Source organism: Passer domesticus, chromosome 22 (genome assembly GCF_036417665.1).
Source record: "Passer domesticus isolate bPasDom1 chromosome 22, bPasDom1.hap1, whole genome shotgun sequence".
Taxonomy (NCBI): Eukaryota; Metazoa; Chordata; class Aves; order Passeriformes; family Passeridae; genus Passer; species Passer domesticus.
The window spans coordinates 1,391,109-1,411,165 of NC_087495.1; the positions used below are offsets into that span (position 1 = coordinate 1,391,109).

The 20,057-nt window shown below is 48.4% G+C and overlaps 1 protein-coding gene across 5 annotated transcripts in view; it reads left to right on the top strand.

The window, feature by feature from the left end:
• The window catches only part of UBR4 (ubiquitin protein ligase E3 component n-recognin 4), an 88,642-nt gene that overhangs the window by 27,810 nt on the left and 40,775 nt on the right, over nt 1–20,057 (top strand). The window contains exons 41-65 of one of the 5 annotated variants that reach the window (XM_064397278.1): nt 321–479; nt 1,082–1,234; nt 1,598–1,825; nt 2,608–2,765; nt 3,856–4,027; nt 4,143–4,344; nt 5,690–5,853; nt 6,730–6,946; nt 7,322–7,538; nt 8,856–8,888; nt 9,976–10,039; nt 10,458–10,592; nt 10,909–11,083; nt 11,314–11,451; nt 11,876–11,997; nt 12,557–12,668; nt 13,157–13,287; nt 13,424–13,601; nt 13,791–13,895; nt 14,371–14,526; nt 15,945–16,113; nt 16,920–17,016; nt 17,411–17,518; nt 17,995–18,111; nt 19,815–20,024. In XM_064397278.1, coding sequence (XP_064253348.1) covers nt 321–479; nt 1,082–1,234; nt 1,598–1,825; nt 2,608–2,765; nt 3,856–4,027; nt 4,143–4,344; nt 5,690–5,853; nt 6,730–6,946; nt 7,322–7,538; nt 8,856–8,888; nt 9,976–10,039; nt 10,458–10,592; nt 10,909–11,083; nt 11,314–11,451; nt 11,876–11,997; nt 12,557–12,668; nt 13,157–13,287; nt 13,424–13,601; nt 13,791–13,895; nt 14,371–14,526; nt 15,945–16,113; nt 16,920–17,016; nt 17,411–17,518; nt 17,995–18,111; nt 19,815–20,024 — 3,720 coding nt within the window. The remainder of the gene's footprint in view (nt 1–320; nt 480–1,081; nt 1,235–1,597; nt 1,826–2,607; nt 2,766–3,855; nt 4,028–4,142; nt 4,345–5,689; nt 5,854–6,729; nt 6,947–7,321; nt 7,539–8,855; nt 8,889–9,975; nt 10,040–10,457; nt 10,593–10,908; nt 11,084–11,313; nt 11,452–11,875; nt 11,998–12,556; nt 12,669–13,156; nt 13,288–13,423; nt 13,602–13,790; nt 13,896–14,370; nt 14,527–15,944; nt 16,114–16,919; nt 17,017–17,410; nt 17,519–17,994; nt 18,112–19,814; nt 20,025–20,057) is intronic. The other 4 variants (XM_064397279.1, XM_064397280.1, XM_064397281.1 and 1 more) reach the window with 4 other exon arrangements.

Sequence of the window (20,057 nt, forward strand, 5' to 3'; positions counted from 1 at the left end):
GGATCTGGAATTGAAATGCCTGACTCCCCTCAGTTACAGAGTCAGATAACCAAGTTCAGTCTGTGGTTCTGGTTCTGTAACTGTGGGATCTGGAATTGAAGTGCCTGACTCCCCTCAGTTACAGAGTCAGATAACCAAGTTCAGTCTGTGGTTCTGGTTCTGTAACTGGGATCTGGAATTGAAATGCCTGACTCCCCTCAGTTACAGAGTCAGATAACCAAGTTCAGTCTGTGGTTCTGGTTCTGTAACTGGGATCTGGAATTGAAGTGCCTGACTCCCCTCAGTTACAGTCAGGTAACTGAGCTCGTTCTGTGGTGCAGATCACAGTGCTGCAGCTCTCAGCCCTGCTGAAACAAGCCGACTCCAGCAAAAGGAAACTGACCCTCACCCGCCTGGCATCGGCGCCCGTCCCGTTCACTGTGCTGAGCCTGACTGGGAATCCCTGCAAGGAGGACTACCTGGCTGTGTGTGGGCTGAAGGTGAGTGCCTGGCAAACCCTTTTCCAGGGAGCTGCAAGCATCAGCTGAAAGTCAGCTGTGTTTATTTCCTCCAAGGAGTTGGCACAGAGCTGCCTCCAAAGTTCTGTCACTAATTCAGCTCCTGATTCACTTTCCTAGTAGGTAGATAAGGTAAAAGAAGCAGGACCTGGATGAACAATATAATTAATGAGACAGTGCCTCGAAATAGTATTTCTTCATGTATTTTAACTGATTTTGTTTTAAGACGAGCCAGTGTTTGGCTCTTGCTTAAAACAAAACACACCCAAACTTAGTGTGTTAAAATTAGTCTGTAACACTTAGTGTTCTTTGGCAAGGACTCCTCTTTTTTGTATTCCCCCAAATTTAGATTCAATTTTCCCAGTGCAGAATCTACAGATGTGTTATTTAGCTGAGAAAAAGCTGTTCTCTCTTTTTCTTTTCAAATCTTCATGTTATTTATCTTCAATGCAGGAAACTGAGATTTAGATTCTCTGAATCGTTATTTGCTGTAAGAGAAATGCTGACTTTTAAGTCCATTTTTGGCTTCAAATATTTGTGAACACTTTGTTTTAATATTTAACCAATTTTCTCCATTACTCCAGGATTGCCATGTGTTAACGTTCAGCAGCTCTGGATCAGTCTCTGATCATTTGGTGCTTCATCCCCAACTGGCCACTGGGAATTTCATCATCAAAGCTGTGTGGCTGCCAGGATCTCAAACAGAGCTGGCCATTGTCACTGCAGACTTCGTGAAGGTATGTCTGGCCATGAGCTGTTGTTCTGGCAGACATCAGAGTCTGGATCCTTGGGGAGTTGCATGTGGGAGAATGTAGTCATATTCTTAGAAATAAATTGGAAATATAAATTTGGGATGTTTCTTGCAAGGAAAAGCAAACCCAAAGAACTTAAAGAGAAAAAAAGCTCCAAACTGTAACATCTCATGGGGATCCCCTCATCTCAGCTCTTGTTCATTTGCAGTGTTTTGTATCATACAGTTAATTACAATTTAATTACAGTCATTAAATTGGAATGAAATTGCAATAATTGATTTTAAATTGTAATCAGTTATTACAATTTATAATCATTGTAGTTAATTATTTCCTTGGTTCTTCCCACAGATTTACGACCTCTCAGTAGATGCCTTGAGTCCAACTTTCTACTTCCTCCTACCAAGTTCCAAAATCAGGGATGTCACTTTCCTGTTCAACGAGGAGGGGAAGAACATCATTGTGATCATGTCTTCTGCTGGCTACATCTACACACAGCTCATGGAGGAGGCCAGCAGTGCCCAGCACGGGCCCTTCTATGTCACCAATGTGCTTGAAGTCAACCACGAGGACCTGAAGGTGCTGGTGACTTCCCTTTCTCTCTTTTTTTGCATCTTCCATTTGAAGGCAGAAGTTTCCTTCTTTTTTTCCTTCTCCTTTTAAGCCTCCTGATCTAGATCAAGGAGTTTTCTCATTCCTCTAAAGAGAGAAATATCCTTACAGTATAAGGAGGTGGGGGTGAAAATTAAACCCCTTGATCCTTTCATCTAGAAAATGGAGCATGTTTTCCATGGCTGGCTCTGAAGTCATGCCCAGCAGGATTTCTCAGCAGGGAAATGGCTTCAGAGCAGTGCTGTTCTCAGAGCAAGGCACTCCAAAGGTGCAGGAGCAGAAGGGATAAATCACCATGGCTGGGACTGGAGAGCTGCAGTCAGCCTTTGTTTCTTCTCTTGAGGATGACCTTTAAAATCTCTCCAGTGTTTTTACCCCAGCCTGCTTCAAAACAGGAATAGATGAGAAGGAGGCTCTCAGGAAGGTCTTTCATGAGCTGGGCATCCAGGGGATGCTCCATGTGACACTGTCACACAGAGCTGAGGCTCGCAGCTGCGGGAGCTCAGGGTGTTACCTACAGCCTCCGGGTGTGCAGGCTCAGCATCCCCTCCCAGAGCCTTTGAAGTGTCTGATGGATGAGTTCACCCAGGAGTTCAGCTTAGAAAATTGTCATTTAGGGCTCTGTTCTCTCACTGCTGGGGAGGAGGGGCGGCTTTGGGAATAATTCCATCGTAAATTTAAAAGCCTGACAGAGTGTTTGGGGATATTTGTGTTTATGTTAAATGCTGGCATTTCTCTGGATCCCCCAGGACAGCAATGGCCAGGTGGCAGGAGGAGGGGTGTCAGTCTATTACTCCCACGTGCTGCAGATGTTGTTCTTCAGCTACTGCCAAGGCAAATCCTTTGCAGCCACCATCAGCCGAGCCAGCCTGGAAGTGCAGCGGCTCTTCCCAATTAACATCAAGAGGTGAGGATCCTGGGGGACACTCCCTGCATTTTTATTTCTTTCTTTTTATAATAAATATTGCTTATTATTAAACATCCCAGCTCTGAATGGCCAAAAGGTGTAGTGAAAATTCCCTGTTGGCTGATGATTTCTTGCTACTTTTTGTGGTCCTTCTGTCCTAATGGACTTGGATGATCCTTGTGGGTCCCTTCCAGCTCAGGAATTCCATGATATCCCAGTTGCAGGATGAAACCAAAGCTGGCTGTTTCAGCAGTGGGCCACGCATGCATTTTGTCCTCCCAGGAGGATTTTCAGAGCAGAAAGGTGTCTGCAGAGCAGTGGAGCTGCCCAGAGTGAGCTGCCCGAGGTGCAGCCGCTGGAACCGATGGGATTATCCGCCCTTACCGAGGCGGCCGAGGAGGAAGCCTTTGTTTCCTTTCAGCACCACTGCTGCAGTGGACCTCGTGCATTGTGCATGTTAAGGCTGATTTTCAGACTCCCTTGAGGGAAACCAATCTCTTACTCTATGAATGTGGCAAGAAAAAGACAGTTCTATTGTGTGTTCTGATCTGCAGTGCTGGGCACTCAGACCACAGACTCTTCACTGGCCTGACACAAAGCCACTGTCATGAGTGGGCTCTGAAGGAGGGTCAGGTTCCAAGAGTTCCTGAACTCCAGTTGAGTTTGGCTTAGTCTTTTTGCAGCTCTGTTTCCACTTTTTCCAGTGAGCAGACACTGATTCTCCTGCATTGATCTTTGCTTATTGCTGCTGGGTGTGTTGAAACGTGGAACTGTTCATCCATTCAGATAAAAACATTGCTGAAAGCCATTTATAAATTGCCTCCTTGATTTGGGGCGTAAAATGCAACACTAAGCCAGTTTTTCCTTGAGTTTGCAGGGTAGGGATCAGGGCTGAGGACTGGGATGCTCATGGTTTCTGCCTACTGTGGTGACTCAGGTTTCTCACCTTAAACCAGACACTGTTTATTAATGCAGTGCTTGAATCTCTGCTCAGTACAAAGCTTTAACTGATTTGAACACAATGAAATTTGTGTGGTTTTCCTTGTGCTGCTCCTTAAATGAATGTCATCGTGCCCTTCGTCTCTTGCAGTTCCAATGGTGGCAGTAAGACTTCTCCAGCCCTGTGTCAGTGGTCTGAGGTGATGAACCACCCTGGCCTCGTGTGCTGTGTCCAGCAGACCACGGGTGTCCCACTGGTGGTGATGGTGAAGCCAGACACCTTCCTTATCCAGGAGATTAAGACCTTGCCAGCCAAAGCAAAGGTTAGTCAGGGTTCCTGTTATTCTGTCAGCCAGATCTCCAGTCTTGGCAGCTTTTCTAATACAAAGAGTTTGTTCCTCCAAGCGGGAGTTGCCAAGCCCTTGCCTTGCCTTGCAGATCCAGGACATGGTGGCCATCCGTCACACGGCCTGCAACGAGCAGCAGAGGACCACCATGATCCTGCTGTGTGAGGATGGCAGCCTGAGGATCTACATGGCCAACGTGGAGAACACGTCCTACTGGCTGCAGCCCTCTCTGCAGCCCAGCAGCGTCATCAGCATCATGAAGCCCGTGCGCAAGCGCAAGGCAGCCGCCATCAGTAAGGGCTCCTCTCATCACCTCTGTCACTGATTGTCCTGGATTGCAGGATAAGTGTGTATTGTATCTGCCATCTGTTAGAGGTGTGGCAGTTATCTTCTGTCAATAGAACAGGATCAAGGTGCCAAAATCTGTCTTGGTTTGAAAAGACAGGTGTGTGCTGAGGAAGGCAGGAGCCTCCCCTGAAATGGAAAATGTAAACCCCCTCCCTCTGAATTGTTATAAATCCGAAGTTAAGGGATTCTCAGGCAAAGATATGAGAGCAGGAATAACAGTTCTTTATTAGGCAAGAAAATAAAAATTAAACAAACAATGCAGTAATACAAAACAACCCTGCCAGAGTCAGAATAGGCCCTGACACCCTGTGGGTCAGGGTGGTGGCACAGTCCCATCCCATGGTGGCTCAGCCCTCCTGCAGTGCCAGCTGTGCTTCTGCTGGAGCAGGGATCCTGGACAAGGGTGGAGTTTTCCTCTGAAGCTCCAGGGGTGGTATAGATGGGCCTGGTCTTCCTCTGGCAATGCAGAGGAGAAGAAAGCTGCTCCTCTGGGAATGCAGTGGGAAAAGGCTGCTGTGGTGTTCCAAATCTCAGATTGTATCCAGGTAGGAATGCTTGGCTCCTCCCCTGGGCAGAGTATCTCCCAATGGGATGATGGAATTTGATCAGCCATGCAGGGACACTCAGTGGCCATGAACAGAAGAGATCTCCTGGAGGGAGGATTGGTTGTGGAAGAGATAAAGAAAACTGCCCAATGAACAAAAGATAATTGCCCCACCTCTAACAGATGGCAAATAGGATACACACTTATCTTGCAGTCCAGGACACTAATGGATATTGATCTACATCATCTAAAGATCATCTAAATACTTACAACACTCATTCTGACAATTACCTAAGTACTGGCAAAGCGGATAAAACGTTTCCATAGATGGATGTTGGAGCCCTGGTTACTGAGAATTTTAGGCTTTCTGCACTCATAGGCACTGACCCTCAAGAGAACACTACATTTGACCTGAAGCTGTAGAGAAGGTTTCCAAAATTAAATAATAAAACTAAGATTATTAGTGCATAGTTTAAATAGAAATACTATGTATTATTTACATAATAGGAAACTTAGAGTTTAAAGTTTTAAAATACAGTTATATATATATAAAACAAGATAGAAGTTTTAAGACAGGGTCTAGTCCTTCCTCTTCACCTTCTTCTTCATAAGTTTGAGTTGTAAAAAATGCAACAGATGCATATAGAAATACTTTCCAAAGGAGGCGAGTTGTTTCTGCAGGTTTTTTACCACAACTTTGCCTGTTTAGAACATCTTTTGTCATAAAGATCTCTTTCCCCTTCTAGCAACTCGCACTTCCAGCCAGGTGAACTTTCCCATTGACTTCTTTGAGCACAACCAGCAGCTGACAGACGTGGAGTTTGGGGGCAATGACCTGCTGCAGGTGTACAATGCCCAGCAGATAAAGCACCGGCTCAATTCCACGGGCATGTACGTGGCCAACACTAAGGTGAGTGGGGCAGTCTGGGACTGCTGGGCTTCTGGGTGACATTACTGTTCATGTTGGTACCATGCCTTGCCTTAAGGAGGCTGCTTTGTCCAAATGACCCCACACAAGTACTGTACCTGGGGGTACTGGTTGACAACAGACTGCACATGACCCAGCAGTGTGCCCTGCTGGCCAAGAAGGCCAATGGCATCCTGGCCTGTATCAGGAACAGTGTGGCCAGCAGGAGCAGGGAGGTCATTCTGCCCCTGTACTTGGCACTGGTGAGGCCACACCTTGAGCACTGTGTCCAGTTCTGAGCCCCTCAGTTTGGGAAGGACGTTGAGATGCATGAGCACCTCCAAAGGAGGGCAATGAGGCTGGTGAGGGGCTTGGAACACAAACCCTGTAAAGAACAACTGAGGAAGCTGGGGGTGTTCAGCCTGGAGAAGAGGAGACTCAGGGGTGACCTTATCACTCTCTATAGCTCCCTGAAAGCTGGTTGTAGTCAGGTCCCCACCTGGGGTCAGTCTCTTTCTCCAGGCACCAACTGTCAGAATGAGAGGACACAGTCTCAAGCTGTGTCAGGGAAATTCAGGTTGGATAGTAGGAACAAGTTTTTCACAGAAAGAGTGATAAAATATTGGAATGGTCTGCCTGGGGAGGTGGTGGAGTCACCATCCTGGACGTGCTCAGAAAAAGCCTGGATATGGGACTTGGTGCCATGGTTTAGTTAAGGTGTTTAGGCCATGGGTTGGATTTGATGATCTTTAAGGTCTCTTCCTACCCAGTAATTCTGTGTGATTCTGTGATTCTGTAATTCAGTAAACAGTGGAGGCACCTCTGTACAGAATCCTAGCCTTCAGAGGGAGTTTTTGAGCTGTGGTTTGTTCTCTGCAGCCGGGGGGTTTCACCATCGAAGTGACCAACAACAACAGCACGATGGTGATGACGGGCATGCGCATCCAGATCGGCACGCAGGCCATCGAGCGCGCTCCCTCCTACCTGGAGATCTTCGGGCGCACCATGCAGCTCAACATGACCCGCGCGCGCTGGTTCGACTTCCCCTTCACCCGCGAGGAGGCCCTGCAGGCTGACAAGAAGCTCACCATCTTCAGTAAGGCTGTGTGCACTGCTTGCTCTGGCCAGCTGACGGGCTGCTGTGGGACGAAGCTGCTCCACCTCACAGGGTGTTGCCACAATCCATTTGTTTGCCCTGACTGCAAAAGCAGTCTGAGGGGGGAGCCCTGAGCATTTGGTAGCTTTATTTATGGCCCAGTTTCTTGCTACTGTGAGTGAATGTTCAGTAGTTCAGCTCAATGATTTTGTGCTGAGTAAGAGAAGGAGAGTGGCCTTGCAAAGGAGGTGTCACTGTCAGTGGCTGTGTATTAATGACGGTGTAATTGCTGTCCTGGTCCTGTGAAACGAGGCTGGTTTGTATCCAAAAGCAACAGTTCTCTCAGTTTTTAAAAACTTTCTGTCATCACTACAGTTGGGGCTTCTGTGGATCCTGCTGGAGTCACCATGATGGATTCCATAAAAATTTATGGCAAAACCAAAGAGCAGTTTGGCTGGCCTGACGAGCCCCCCGAGGACTTCCCGTCTGCTTCCGTGAGCAACGTTTGTCCCCCAAACCTCAACCAAGGGAATGGCACTGGGGACACCGAGTCAGCTGCCCCTGCTGCTGCCAGTGGCACTGTCCTGGAGAGGTATTTCCACAGTTTTGCCCTTATTTCTCCTTGGAAATGGGTTGCTGTTGTGGTGGGCACTTGGGCGCACTTGTGTGCTTTTCCTGACGTGGAGAACTGGAGGGAATTAGTGAGTTGTTCTCACTGCCTTACACAGCAACAACTGAAAGCAGGGATTGGTTATCTTGGTAGGAGGGTTTGTGGTGGCTCTTGGTTATCTGGTGCAGTAGATGGGTATACCTGTGTGCTTGCTTGTGCTGCCTAGTTCATGTTTCAGCAGTCTCAAGGAGCTCAAAGCAATTTCTGCTGCCCTGGTACATTCTCTCATTTCAAGTTGGCCTTTTTTTGGTCTCTGGAGCTCACAAAGGTCAGGCCTCTCTGAAGTTAAGCTCAGTTTTGTGTGTGACCCTGCTTTAGGCTTGTGGCTCCCACCAACTTGCCTTGTAGCCCACGTGCCTCAGGCTGAGTTGTTGTGCTGGGAAAGGTGTTGGATTTTCCCCTGTGTCCCTGCTGGGAGCCAAATCCCAAGGGTGACATAATTTAGTGAATAAACAGAACTTGTGTTCTTTCTTATGTCCAAGCTGTGTTTTCCTTTGAGCTCTTACAGTCTGTATCATAAGGGTTGTAAAAGCAGCAAGGACAGGAGGGAAACAGCTCAAAGAGGAACTGGTACTGCTGAAAAATGAGCATTTCAAGGAAACAATCACTGCTCAGCTGTGAGGAAGTGGTGGTTAAATTTGGCTGACTGAAATCCTCTGGCAGAGGCTCAGGGCTTGAAATGTCAGTTAGGCTCAGTTGAAGGACCTGTTCAGCCATCCTTTAATATTTTGCCTAATAGTTCATGGGATTTCTTCCTGTGTTTATCTTCCCTTTCCTTCCTTCCTTCCTCTGCTGTGACATCCCCACAAGATGTCCCTCTCAGCACAGACATGCTCTCTGTTTTTTTAGAGCAGTGGGATTATATTCTAAAAATTCAGATACAAAAAAAAATTCTTCCTATTTGGTGTTACCTTCTGAAGGGCCTCTGGAGTAGGAACAGCTGATGGCAGGCAGAAGGCAGCTTTCTATCCAAGTGTGGTGTCTGCACTCGAATTTAAGCCTGGGTGGTGCTTTAAGTGGTGCTTGGCTTCTGTGTGAGGTGACCTGGCTCATCTCTGTCTTTGTTTTGCTCCAGACCAGTGTGTGCTGCCCAGGTAGAGACCCTGCTTAGACTGACGCTCCCCTGGCTTCCTGATTTCCCCATTTAATTTGCCTTTTGCTTAGAATGTGTTCTAGGGAGTTTTTCTGTGAGCTTTACACATTTTTATTTTTTTTTCCTTTTTCTTTGCTCCCCCAAAGTTCTGACACTGAGTCCCTAACCACCCTGGACCGGTTAGTATGGCATCCTTTTCTCTGCACGAATGAGTGTGTGTCAGAGACAGAACACATGGTGTGGCTTTTGGTGACTGGGGTTTTTTGTTTTCCAAGTGACATTTGCTTCTTTATATTCTGGTCATTGCATGGCAGATGGTTTAGCAAATGTAAAGATGAGGTGGTTTGCAGATTTTTGCTGTACACAGCATAACTGTTGCTTATTTGACAGACTCCTCTCTGCTTTGTTCCTTCCTTGTGCCTTCTTATCCCACCTCTGTTCCCTCCAAGCTTTATGAGGGTGGCTGTGGGGAGGGGGATGTTATTTATCAACACCAGACCAGACAATTGTTCCTTCTACCTTCCAATCCTACACTGCTATTTTTGCCCTTCATGCTCTCTCTTCCCTGCTTTTTCCTGTATCTTCCTGCTCCTTCTGGTGTGTCAGATGGCATTTCAGGTAGTTCTACCTGGAGGCATGGAGTGCTGCTACAGGGACTTTGCTGCCACTTGTAAATCAGGTTTTCCCTCGGGACAAGTGTTTTCCCAGCCTGCTTGAGCCTCAGCATCCCTCGCTTGAGGTCACACCCAGTGCTCCGAGTTAATTTTCCTCTGGAATATTTTGTGCTGAAACTCCAAATTGGAAAGAGCAACCTGTGTGAAAATAGCAAGCGAGTAGAACGTTGCTCCCTTAGCAAAGTCGGTTCCGCTTTTTCCCATGTGTCATAGCCAGCCTTGATCTGCAGTCATCTGTACGTCTGGGGGCCATGGTGAATTGGGACTGTCAAGACAATCCAAGTTATCCCTGCTGCAGGCTGCGTAAGGAAATGTTTTATCCTCTTTGGGAGAGAAAAGCCCCTGTCTTTCAGCTGTGGATTATTAAAGCAGTCCTAAGTTTGTCTGTGAGCGTGAGCCAGGTTTAACTCTGGTCTGTAACACAATGAAATGATATGCATGGTGCCTGTGGCAGGTTTTATCATGCTTTGATTTTGTACTTGGCATTCGTTAGCTGTCTCTGAGCTACTCATGACTGTAGCCCGCATAAAGCAAAGTGCTAAGGAGAGAGAAGGGTTGCTGTACTCAAGCCTGCTTTCCTCTCTCCCTCCAGGCTAGTAGTGAGTTCTTTAGAAGCGCTGGAAAGCTGCTTTGCTGTGGGACCAGTCAACGAGAAGGCAAGTAACTTTCTGAATACATTCCTGAGCTTTGGAGCTGGGGGAGGAGGGGCCAGCTCAGCACTACCTCCTGCAGCCCCGGGGGCCTGATAGGAGCAGAGCCGCATCCCTTTTGCTCAGAGCACTGATCTGAAAGTTGCCTTAGCCAAAAGCGTTTGAAACTAGTTTAGAATGACAATTGGCATTTGCATTTAGCGCTGGTGGGCTTTTTGTGCTGCAGACTGACCTCGTTTACAGAAACAGCAGGGTAGGAGCCCATAAATCTCAAAAGGACTTTTCTTGTGTAGACATGTGAAGTGTTCCCTAAATGTCAAATAGTAAATGGAGGGAGGCTATCAAAAGGGTATTGAGGGAAGGGAGCTGCAGGTACACTGAGTGATGGTAAATATACTGAATAATGGGGTTTGTCTGTTCTTAGGAGAAGAATAAGATTGCAGCTCAGGAACTGGCCACTGTGCTGCTGTCCATGCCAGCCCCTTCCAGCGTGCAGCAGCAGACCAAGAGCCTCCTGGCCAGCTTGCACACCAGCCGTTCAGCCTACCACAACCACAAGGTACTGCCCAGGGCATGGATTTGGGGGCTCCTGGAACCTGCCAGGTGATGGCTGAGGTGCAGCAGGACCCTAGAGAGCCCTTCCTCCATGCAGCACAAACCTCCTGTCTCATCTCCCTTTAGCTCCTGCTGCCTGCCCTGCTGGCTTCTGTGTTTCACCAGAGTTGTGTGATTCTGTGACCTTTTAGCATTGGTTGCCCTTCCTTAGATGAGGAATGCCAGATTTCCCCAGGATCTGTCCCGTGGTTGTGCTTCAGCTGCTGTCTTGTGCTGCAGTCAGTTGTTTTTCTTTGCCTGTGTTATCTCTCACTCTACAGGATCAAGCACTGCTAAGCAAAGCCATTCAGTATTTGACTTCCTCAACCAAAGAAGGAAAGGACCTCGATCCCGAGGTGTTCCAGAGGCTCGTCATCACTGCTCGGTCCATTGCTATTATGAGACCCAACAATCTGGTCCACTACACAGAATCAAAGCTGCCACAGCTGGAAACAGGTAGATAAGTCTGTAATTTTCTCTAAGTTTCTGTTGTGATAATTGAAGCTGTGCTGGGGTGTCAGGTTCGGAGTGGCAGAGACTGTATTTGACACATTTGGTAGGTGTGTGATATCCTGCTGATGAGAACATCAAAGCCTCTGAAAAAAGCCATTTCAAATAAACTTGGTGTTACCCTCATTAAGGTTTTCCCCTGCACATTTCTGAGAGGTGTTTTTTAATCTGTGCAGAGAGTGAAGAAGGGCAGGAGGCCCAGAAGCACGCAGAAGGAGAGGGCTGCACCTTCATTACCCAGCTGGTGAACCACTTCTGGAAGCTCCATGCATCAAAACCCAAAAATGCCTTCCTGGCCCCTGCCTGCCTGCCAGGTGGGAGAGCTCTTCCTTTGCTACTGGCAAGCCTGTGGCTTCTGAAGGGTCCTGTTTTAAGTTTGTAAGCAGAGAACATTTTTCAATGCTGGTGCTGCACTGAGGGCTTTATGATGTGGAGCTGCAGATTCTGCTTCAAAGCTTTTGTTCAGGGGCACGTGTATTGTGCCAGGAAGAAGGGACTGATGATTGATATATTTGTCTTTGTGGGTGGTGTTAGGGAATATTCAGTGGTGCTGGTGTATGGAGTTCACAATATTCCATCAGACAGACAAGACTGGCTCAGTCTGGATTGAAAATCAATATATTTGTGCTGTTAACATTGTGCCTTGAAGTCTGCAAACAAAAGATGCTTCCTGCAGTGCCTCACTCTGTGCTGAAATACAGAGAGAGCTGATTTCAGTCCTGCTTTTATTCCTGCTAGGTCTCACTCATGTTGAAGCCACAGTCAATGCTTTGGTGGATATTATCCATGGATACTGCACGTGTGAGCTGGACTGTATCCATACTGCATCCAAGATCTACATGCAGATGTTACTTTGCCCAGTATGTCACCTTGTTCTTCTCTGCCTCAGCCTCTAATTGCACCAGGGGAGGTTTAGGTTGGGCATCTGGAAAAAAATTTTTGTAGAAGGGGTGTTCCAGCCTGCCACAGGCTGCCCAGAGCAGTGGTTGAGTCCCCACCCCGAAGGGATTTAAAAGTGTAGATATCCCATATGGGGACATGGGTTAGGGGGATTGGCAGTGTTGGGTTTATGGTTGGACTTGATCTCAGAGGGCTTTTTCAACCTAAATGTTTCCATGATTCTATAGTGTGGAAAAAAAAAATGTGGGCAGGATGTGAATACATAGTATGGACACAAAATACAGCCAAAATCACTCAGCCAGAAGTGATTGAAGGAGAATTCTCTTTCTCCTTGTGTTCTAGTAATGTTTGTCATGTGCTGCCTGTGGAATGACAAGTGTTGCTTTGTGGGAGGTGACTCATGTCCTACATGAACCATGACTGACAAGAGTCACGAGTGCGTTTTTAGCCATCTTTCCAAATGCTGTGAAAAAGGCCTTAGAGCTTAAGGAGTGTAATGATGAACTGTTCATCCTGCAGGACCCAGCAGTAAGCTTTTCCTGCAAGCAAGCCTTGATCAGGGTGCTGAGACCCCGGAACAAGCGGCGACACGTGACCCTGCCGTCGTCCCCCCGCAGCAACACCCCCATGGGTACGCCAGGGCAGGGCCTCCTTGGCTGGTCAGAAAGGATAAGAAAATAAAGTGGTCTGGTTATAAACTGAGACTAGAAAAGACTAAAATCAGCCTTTGTCCTTTCTTTTGCTCTCCCTTGCCTCTGAAACCCGTTTTTATTTAATTAACTCTCAGCTTTTCATTGATATTTTGGGATTCAAAAAGGAGATTTCTGAGATATTCCCCTTTCAGTGACAGGAAAATCTGATCATTTTATCTAGAGAGTCGTAATCTAGAGTTATTATTTCTCTGCATGTTTTCAGCTTCTAATAAATCAGTCAAAGATGTGTGCAGATCAAAATTATCAGAGCTCCATCCAAGAGAGGTTTTTCAGTATTGAAGCAAATTGTAGGTGTCAGGAGTCTCTTGGTAACTGAGGGTAGCCTGGGTTTTTTCCCAGCATTAGCAGCCTGGTTTGGGATGGGATGAGGAGCTGTGCATTTATGAAGTCCTGCTTTGCCACTCAGGAGATAAGGATGATGATGACGATGACGATGCAGAGGACAAGCTGCAGAGCTCTGGGATAGCAAACGGAGAGCACATCCGACAGGAGAGCCAGGAGCAGAGCGAGGTGGATCACGGGGACTTCGAGATGGTGGTGAGTCCAGAGCTTCTCCTTGGAGCCTTTGAAGTGTGCCAGGACTTGAGTTAGTTTAGTTCTGATGAACCTGCTTGTAGTGCTCCCTTACTGGTGGTGGTCTGGGGAAAGCTCTCACTGTGTTTCCTCTCCATAGTCCGAATCCATGGTTCTGGAGACTTCTGAGAATGTGAATAATGGGAATCCTTCTCCTCTGGAGGCTCTCCTGGCTGGAGCAGAGGGATTCCCTCCGATGCTGGATATCCCTCCCGATGCAGATGATGAGACAATGGTGGAGTTGGCTATTGCCCTGAGCCTGCAACAAGATCAGCAAGGTCAGATGGGGGCACTGTTGGCAGGCAAAAAGGGGATGGAAACTGGGAAAACTGGGAAAGAAATTAGGCAAAGCTGTTGGTGTCATCACCAGTGAAGCAAAGATAGCAGAACTATGAAATGTACAGAAGATGCCAGAGTTAATTCATTCTCTCAAAGAAAGATGCTCATAAGTTGTTCTCTGCTTGCAGGGAGCAGCAGCAGTGCCCTTGGACTGCAGAGCTTAGGACTGTCAGGCCAAGCTCCCAGCTCCTCCTCTCTCGACGCTGGAACACTCTCGGACACAACAGCATCAGGTAACTGTTCACTGCAAGGCATCTTCTTTTTCACATTCTGACCTAAGTAATACCTTAAAATGGGTTTGCAAATATGATTTGGAGGAACCAGTTATTACTATTGGCTTCTTGTATTTTTGAGAGTGTACTTACAGCTTTTTCCTGATTTGATTGACTCTTACTGTAGACTTCTGAGGAAGTTATTTCCTCTCTTTAAGCTAAAGCAGACAAAACAAAGCATGTACTGTATTTCCCTTGCATTTATAAACAACCAGACATTGTTCTTTAGGTAACTGTGCATGCCTGTGTGTTTGGTAGAGAAGCTTTCCTCTCGGGATATCTCCCCTCCTCTGATTTAACTGTCCTGCTGGTCACCCCCAAGCTCCCTTTCCGTTTGTAGCTGTCCCCAAACCCCGAGCCCAATCCCTGCGGCCTTTCCCTGGTAGCGCGAGTGTCGTTTGCAGTTGTTCCCAGGCAGTGTTTTTACTTGTAACAGCTCTCTTTATTCTCTTAGCTCCAGCCTCCGACGACGAGGGCAGCACGGCGGCCACGGACGGCTCCACGCTGCGGACATCGCCCGCGGAGCACGGCGGCAGCGTGGGCTCGGAGAGCGGCGGCAGCGCCGTGGACTCGGTGGCCGGGGAGCACAGTGGTGAGTGAGCCCTGCTGCACCCCTGCTGCACCCCTGCTGCACCTCCTGCTGCACTGTCCGCTCTCTGCCTACTCCCTCCCTGCTGCATCCCCTGCTGCACCTCTGCTGTACCCCTGCTCCAGCCCTGCTGCACCCCGTGCTGCACTCCATGCTTTTTCCCTGTTCCCTCCCTGTTGCACCCCTGCTCCACCTCTACTGCAGCCCTGCTGCACCCCCTGCTCCTTTACCTGCTGCACCTCCTGCTGCACCATCCGCTCTCTCTCTGCTGCACCCCTTCTGCACCCCCTGCTGCAGCCCTGCTGTATACCCCACTCTCCCTGCTCCCTCCCTGCTGCACCTCCTCCTGCACTGCTGCTGCATCCCCTGCTGCACCCCCTGCTGCACACCTGCTCCCTCCCTGCTGCACCCCCTGCTTGCACCCCTGCTGCCTCCCTGCTGCCACAGCCTTGCCCACCATGGGAGTGTGTGGGTGATCCCTGGCGCAGAGGGAATCTTGGCTCCCAGTGGCTGCTGCCATCTGTCGTTTCGTGGGTTCTGCCCCAGTGCCCACAGATGGAATGTTGTCTGCCTTTTGTGGTTCCCTGGAAGTGTGGAATCTGCAGCAGATTTTTCTGGGCTGTAATAACAGAATCATTGAATCCCAGAATGGTTTGGGTGGGAAGGGACCTTAAAGATCATCCTGTACTAACCTCAAGGCAGGGACACCTTCCGCTATCCCAGGTTCCACCAAGCTCTGTCCAACCCGGCTTTGGACACTTACAGGGATGGGGCAGCCCTAGCTTCTCTGGGCAACCTGTGCCACCTCTGAGTAAAGAATTTCTTCCTAATATCCCATCTAATCCTGCCCTTGTTCAGCTTAAAGCCACTGCCCCTGGTCCTGTCACTTTCTCCCCATATAACAAGTTCCTCTTCCTGCTTTTCATAAGTACCATAAGTACCCAGTAGTCTATAAGGTATGGGGGACCACAGCAAGGTCTCCCTGGAGGCCTTGCCTCTCAGAATGCCTAGAGCAAGACTGAGACAATTCACTATGCTGCTGGTTAAGTTTGAATGAGATAGGATTAATTACTCTCTTTTTAGTTTGGGACTGATACTCAGGTAAAATAATCATAGACTCTTACTAAAAAAAATTGTCTGATTGTCCACACTGCCCATCCAAGCATTGTCTGACTGACTTTGAATTACTGCTGTGGGACCAATTCAGTTTGGGCCACAAAGATGAGGGTGGCAAAGAAAAGATTTCTACAAATGCATCTTCAGCCTCTGTTGTAGCTTCCAGAAGAGAGCCAAAGCCAGCATCTCCTTTGAGCCATGATTCATTCCAAAGTGCAGCTCGGCTGTGGTGGTGGATGTGAAGCAGGCAGGGTGCTTGTTGAGTTGCTGAGGTTGTGTTTCCCTGTTTTCCTGTCCTTTGCCAGTGTCCGGCCGGAGCAGCGCCTACGGGGACACCACGGCCGAGGGCCACCCGGCAGGGCCGGGCAGCGTCAGCTCCAGCACAGGAGCCATCAGCACCACCACGGGCCAGCAGGAGGGAGAGGGCTCCGAGGGGGAAGGGGAGGCAGAGGGGGACGTGCACACCAGCAACAGGCAAGAGCTTTGCTTTCTCTTGAGGAAGAGCAGCTGTGCTCTGGGGGATGTTTGCAGAGGAGGGGGCTGCAGTGCCAGGAGCGCTGGGTAACCAAAGTGGAAAGTCAGAAACACAAACTAGAGCAAGCTGCCATTGCAAAATCATGCAATCATGGAATGTCCTGAGGTGGAAGGGACACAAAATGTCATCCAGTGCAGCCCCTGGCCCTGCACAGACATCCCAACAATCCCACCCTCTGCATCCCAATGTTGTCCAAACGCTCCTGGAGCTCTGGCAAGCCTCGGGGCTGTGCCCATTCCCTGGGGAGCCTGGGAAGTGCACCCTCTGTGCTGTCATCATGTGGTGTGATAAATACACCCAGCACATGTCCCACAAAACTGCTGCCTCTAGGGAGTCATGAAAAAATCCTGCATCAGTCTAGTTAACATGGAATCACTGAAATGTTGGGAGCCTGTGAAATTCACTGTTAGGACAAAAGCATGTGCAAGTATCCTTTGGGAACATGGGCAGCTTTTCATTCTGTGGGAGCAGGTGCTCAGTCCCTTGTCCAGAGCAGTGTGAGCTGATTTGCAGGATGTTGCCATGCAGTTGCAATCCCCAGGTGGCCAGGCCTGGGCAGTGTGGCTCCATTGTCAGAGGTGCTGTGCACCTTTGGTGTCACTCCCCTGTGAAGTCTGAGCAGTCCTGTCCTCCCTGGGTGGGTTTGATGGTGTAAGGTTTTTGGGGCAGATGGCAGTGCTCTCCTGGAGACCCTGCTGGGTGTGCTGTGTTCTGGGCTGTGTCTGATTGCTGCCTCTGAATCCAGGCTGCACATGGTCCGCCTGATGCTGCTGGAGAGGCTGCTGCAGAATCTCCCCCAGCTGAGGAACGTGGGGGGGGTCCGGGCCATCCCTTACATGCAGGTGAGTGAGGAGGGCTCAGAGTTAAGCCCAAATCAAATGGTTCAATCCCTGGTTTCTATTTGCATGTGCTTTTCTCCTTCTTGCCCAGTCACAGTGTGAGTCCATCTGTTGCACAGCATTCCTTACCCACAAGTTTTTGCTGGACTTGTGCCCTTTCTCAGTGTGACTTTACAGCTGACTGAGGAGCCTGAGGGCACCAGTCCTTGAGCTCCAATATGTTTGGGAAGGATTTCTGGGTTTATACTGAATGTCCATATTAGGATGAGGCACAGGCTGGATTTGGGAAAGAACACATATTAATCAAGATAAAATCAGTGCTGTTTTGTGAAAGATAATGATTTATCTTGATAATGTGGAACCTGCCCTCTAGTAATTCTCTGACTGCTCTTCCCAGGTTATTCTGATGCTCACAACAGACCTAGATGGAGATGATGAGAAGGACAAGGGAGCTTTGGATAACCTTCTGTCCCAGCTGATTGCAGAGCTGGGCATGGACAAAAAGGTAAAGTCAGTGTGGGCTCATGCTCTGAATTTGCTCCTCCTAGACAGGGTTTCTTTCCTTGGAGGAGTTAAATGCTTGGGAATCAGAAACATTGCTGTGTGGATGTGTTCAGGCAGTTTGTTCCTCTTACCTCCTTTCACGTATGGTAGAAAATGACATGAGTGGAACTCCCACTGTTTCCTGGGTCTGACATCTACAAGTGAGCATGAAAATTTGTTTTGCTGGAATTAAACTCTGAGAAGAGCCATGATCAGTAAATGCATGATTGACATATGTAGCTTTTCATTTGTGTGGGACTGTTCTCTGGCAGCCAGGCCACTGCCTACCCTTCTGTTGAGGCATTTGTGCTGCTTTTTCAGTCTTACTGCTTGAGTTTTAATTAGAAATGCTTCCTGAGGATCAGAGCACAGAACTTGAGAGGCTTGGGACGCTGCTCAGCTCTGGGATTGGCAAGCAGGATGTGTCTTTTCCTGCAGGATGTGTCCAAGAAAAACGAGCGCTCCCCTGTGAACGAGGTGCACTTGGTGGTGATGAGGCTGCTCAGTGTCTTCATGTCCAGGACCAAGTCAGGATCCAAGACTTCCATTTGTGAGGTACTTTCTCCAAATTGCTTTGTCAGGGGATGGTTTTCTCCCCCTTTACTCAGCTCTCACAAGACCCCACCTGGAGCACTGCACACAGTTCTGGTGTTCTCAACATGAGAACTCATGGATTTGTTGGAGCAAGTGCAGAGGAGGCCACGGACGGACTGGAGCATCTCCCCTATGGAGACAGGCTGGGACAGTTGGGGATGTTCAGCCTGGAGAGGAGAAGGTTGTGTGGAGACCCCACAACACCTTCCAGGGTCTGAAGGGGCTACAGGAAAGCCAGAGAGGGACTTTTCATCAGGAGCTGGAGTGACAGGACAACGAGGAAAAGGTCAGACTGAAAGGGGGGAAATTCAGGTCAGATATTGGGAAGAAATTCTTCAATGTGAGGGTGGATATTGCCCAGAGCAGCTGTGGCTGCCCCTGGATCCCTGGAGGTGTCCAAGGCCGGGTTGGACAGGGTTTGGAGCAGTGTGGGACAGTGGAAGCTGTCCCTGCCCATGGCAGAGGGTGGAATGGGTTGAGCTTTAAGGTCTCTTCCAACCCAAACCATTCTGGGATTCCATGATGTGCTTGGGGAGCTTTTGTTGATCAAAGATGATCTAAAAGCTGCTAACTGAAATAACAGGTGTAAAACTGAAACATCCTTGAGAGGGCTTTGGAAAAATTTATAGGGAACCTGTACTGGTACTGAACTGGACTGTTACAACTGTTATTTGTTTTTGTGGGAAAGGAGTTTTGAAACTAGGGCTGGAGGAAGCAGCCGTGTAAAGACAATTGGATGCTCTTGTTTTGTGCATGGTTCCAGACTGAGCTCAGGGCAGCACATTAATGATGTTACTTAAAACGGTCTGGCAGATTTTTCCCTTGCATCTCACCAGTGCTGAAGGGGTTAAAGAGGATTTGTAATGTGATTATTGGAAAGCAATATGCTGCTGTGTCAACGTAAAAGTCGCTAAGAGGATTCCTTAGATATTTGTTGCTAAAAGGTACAGTAATAAGGCATAAAAAGCAGTATGTGTGGTGGGAAGGAGATTAATAAAAAAGCATAGAGGTTAAAAAATTTAGTCTGAACTGCATCAAATTTTAATGAGCTTATGAGCTGTGGGGTTTGTTTGGATTTACAGGGCTGCTTTAATAGTTTTATTTACAGTAGCTTTTTCTCCAGCCTTTGTTACTCACTTGAGCTTCCCACAGAAATCAAAGCTCCTCTCTTGCAGAATGCAGGTGGAGCAATACCTGGGTGGAGCAGAGCCTGTGAGCGGCAGCTGCAACAGGGACTCTTTCTCTACCAGGATTCACACCCAGCTGGCCAAATCCCAGATAAACAAATAGAAATCCCAACTTAAGAAGAAAAAAAAAAAAGAAGGAGGGAAAAAAAGAAGGGAAAAAAGCCCTAGTCGTCTAATCCACAGCAGAGTGGCCTCTGGCACATGTGTCGAGGGGAGATTAGACTTAAGAGGAGATTTTATTTGTTTTCCTTTACTAAGCACTTGTTCAAAAGAGTCTCTGTAAATATTTGAGTTGCTTTTCATAAACACAAAAAACCCCCAACCTCAAACAAACCCCAAACTTAAAAGCTGCCTACAAAGTTTCATCCAAACCTGCTCTCTTGCCCACATTGTCAGCAGGTGCTCAGGGCTGCCCCAGCTCTCCCCGCTGCAGGTTCCCAGGTGTGTTCCTGATCCAGCTCCTTCCCTGTGTTCCAGGCTTCCTCCCTGATCTCCAGTGCCACAGCAGCTGCCTTGCTGAGCTCTGGTGCTGTTGATTACTGTCTGCACGTGCTCAAGTCCCTGCTGGAGTACTGGAAGAGCCAGCAGAACGACGAGGAGCCTGTGGCCACCAGCCAGCTGCTGAAGCCTCACACCACCTCCTCTCCCCCTGACATGAGCCCCTTTTTCCTCCGCCAGTATGTGAAGGTGAGTCCTGCCCTGTGCTGGGAGCTGTGCACT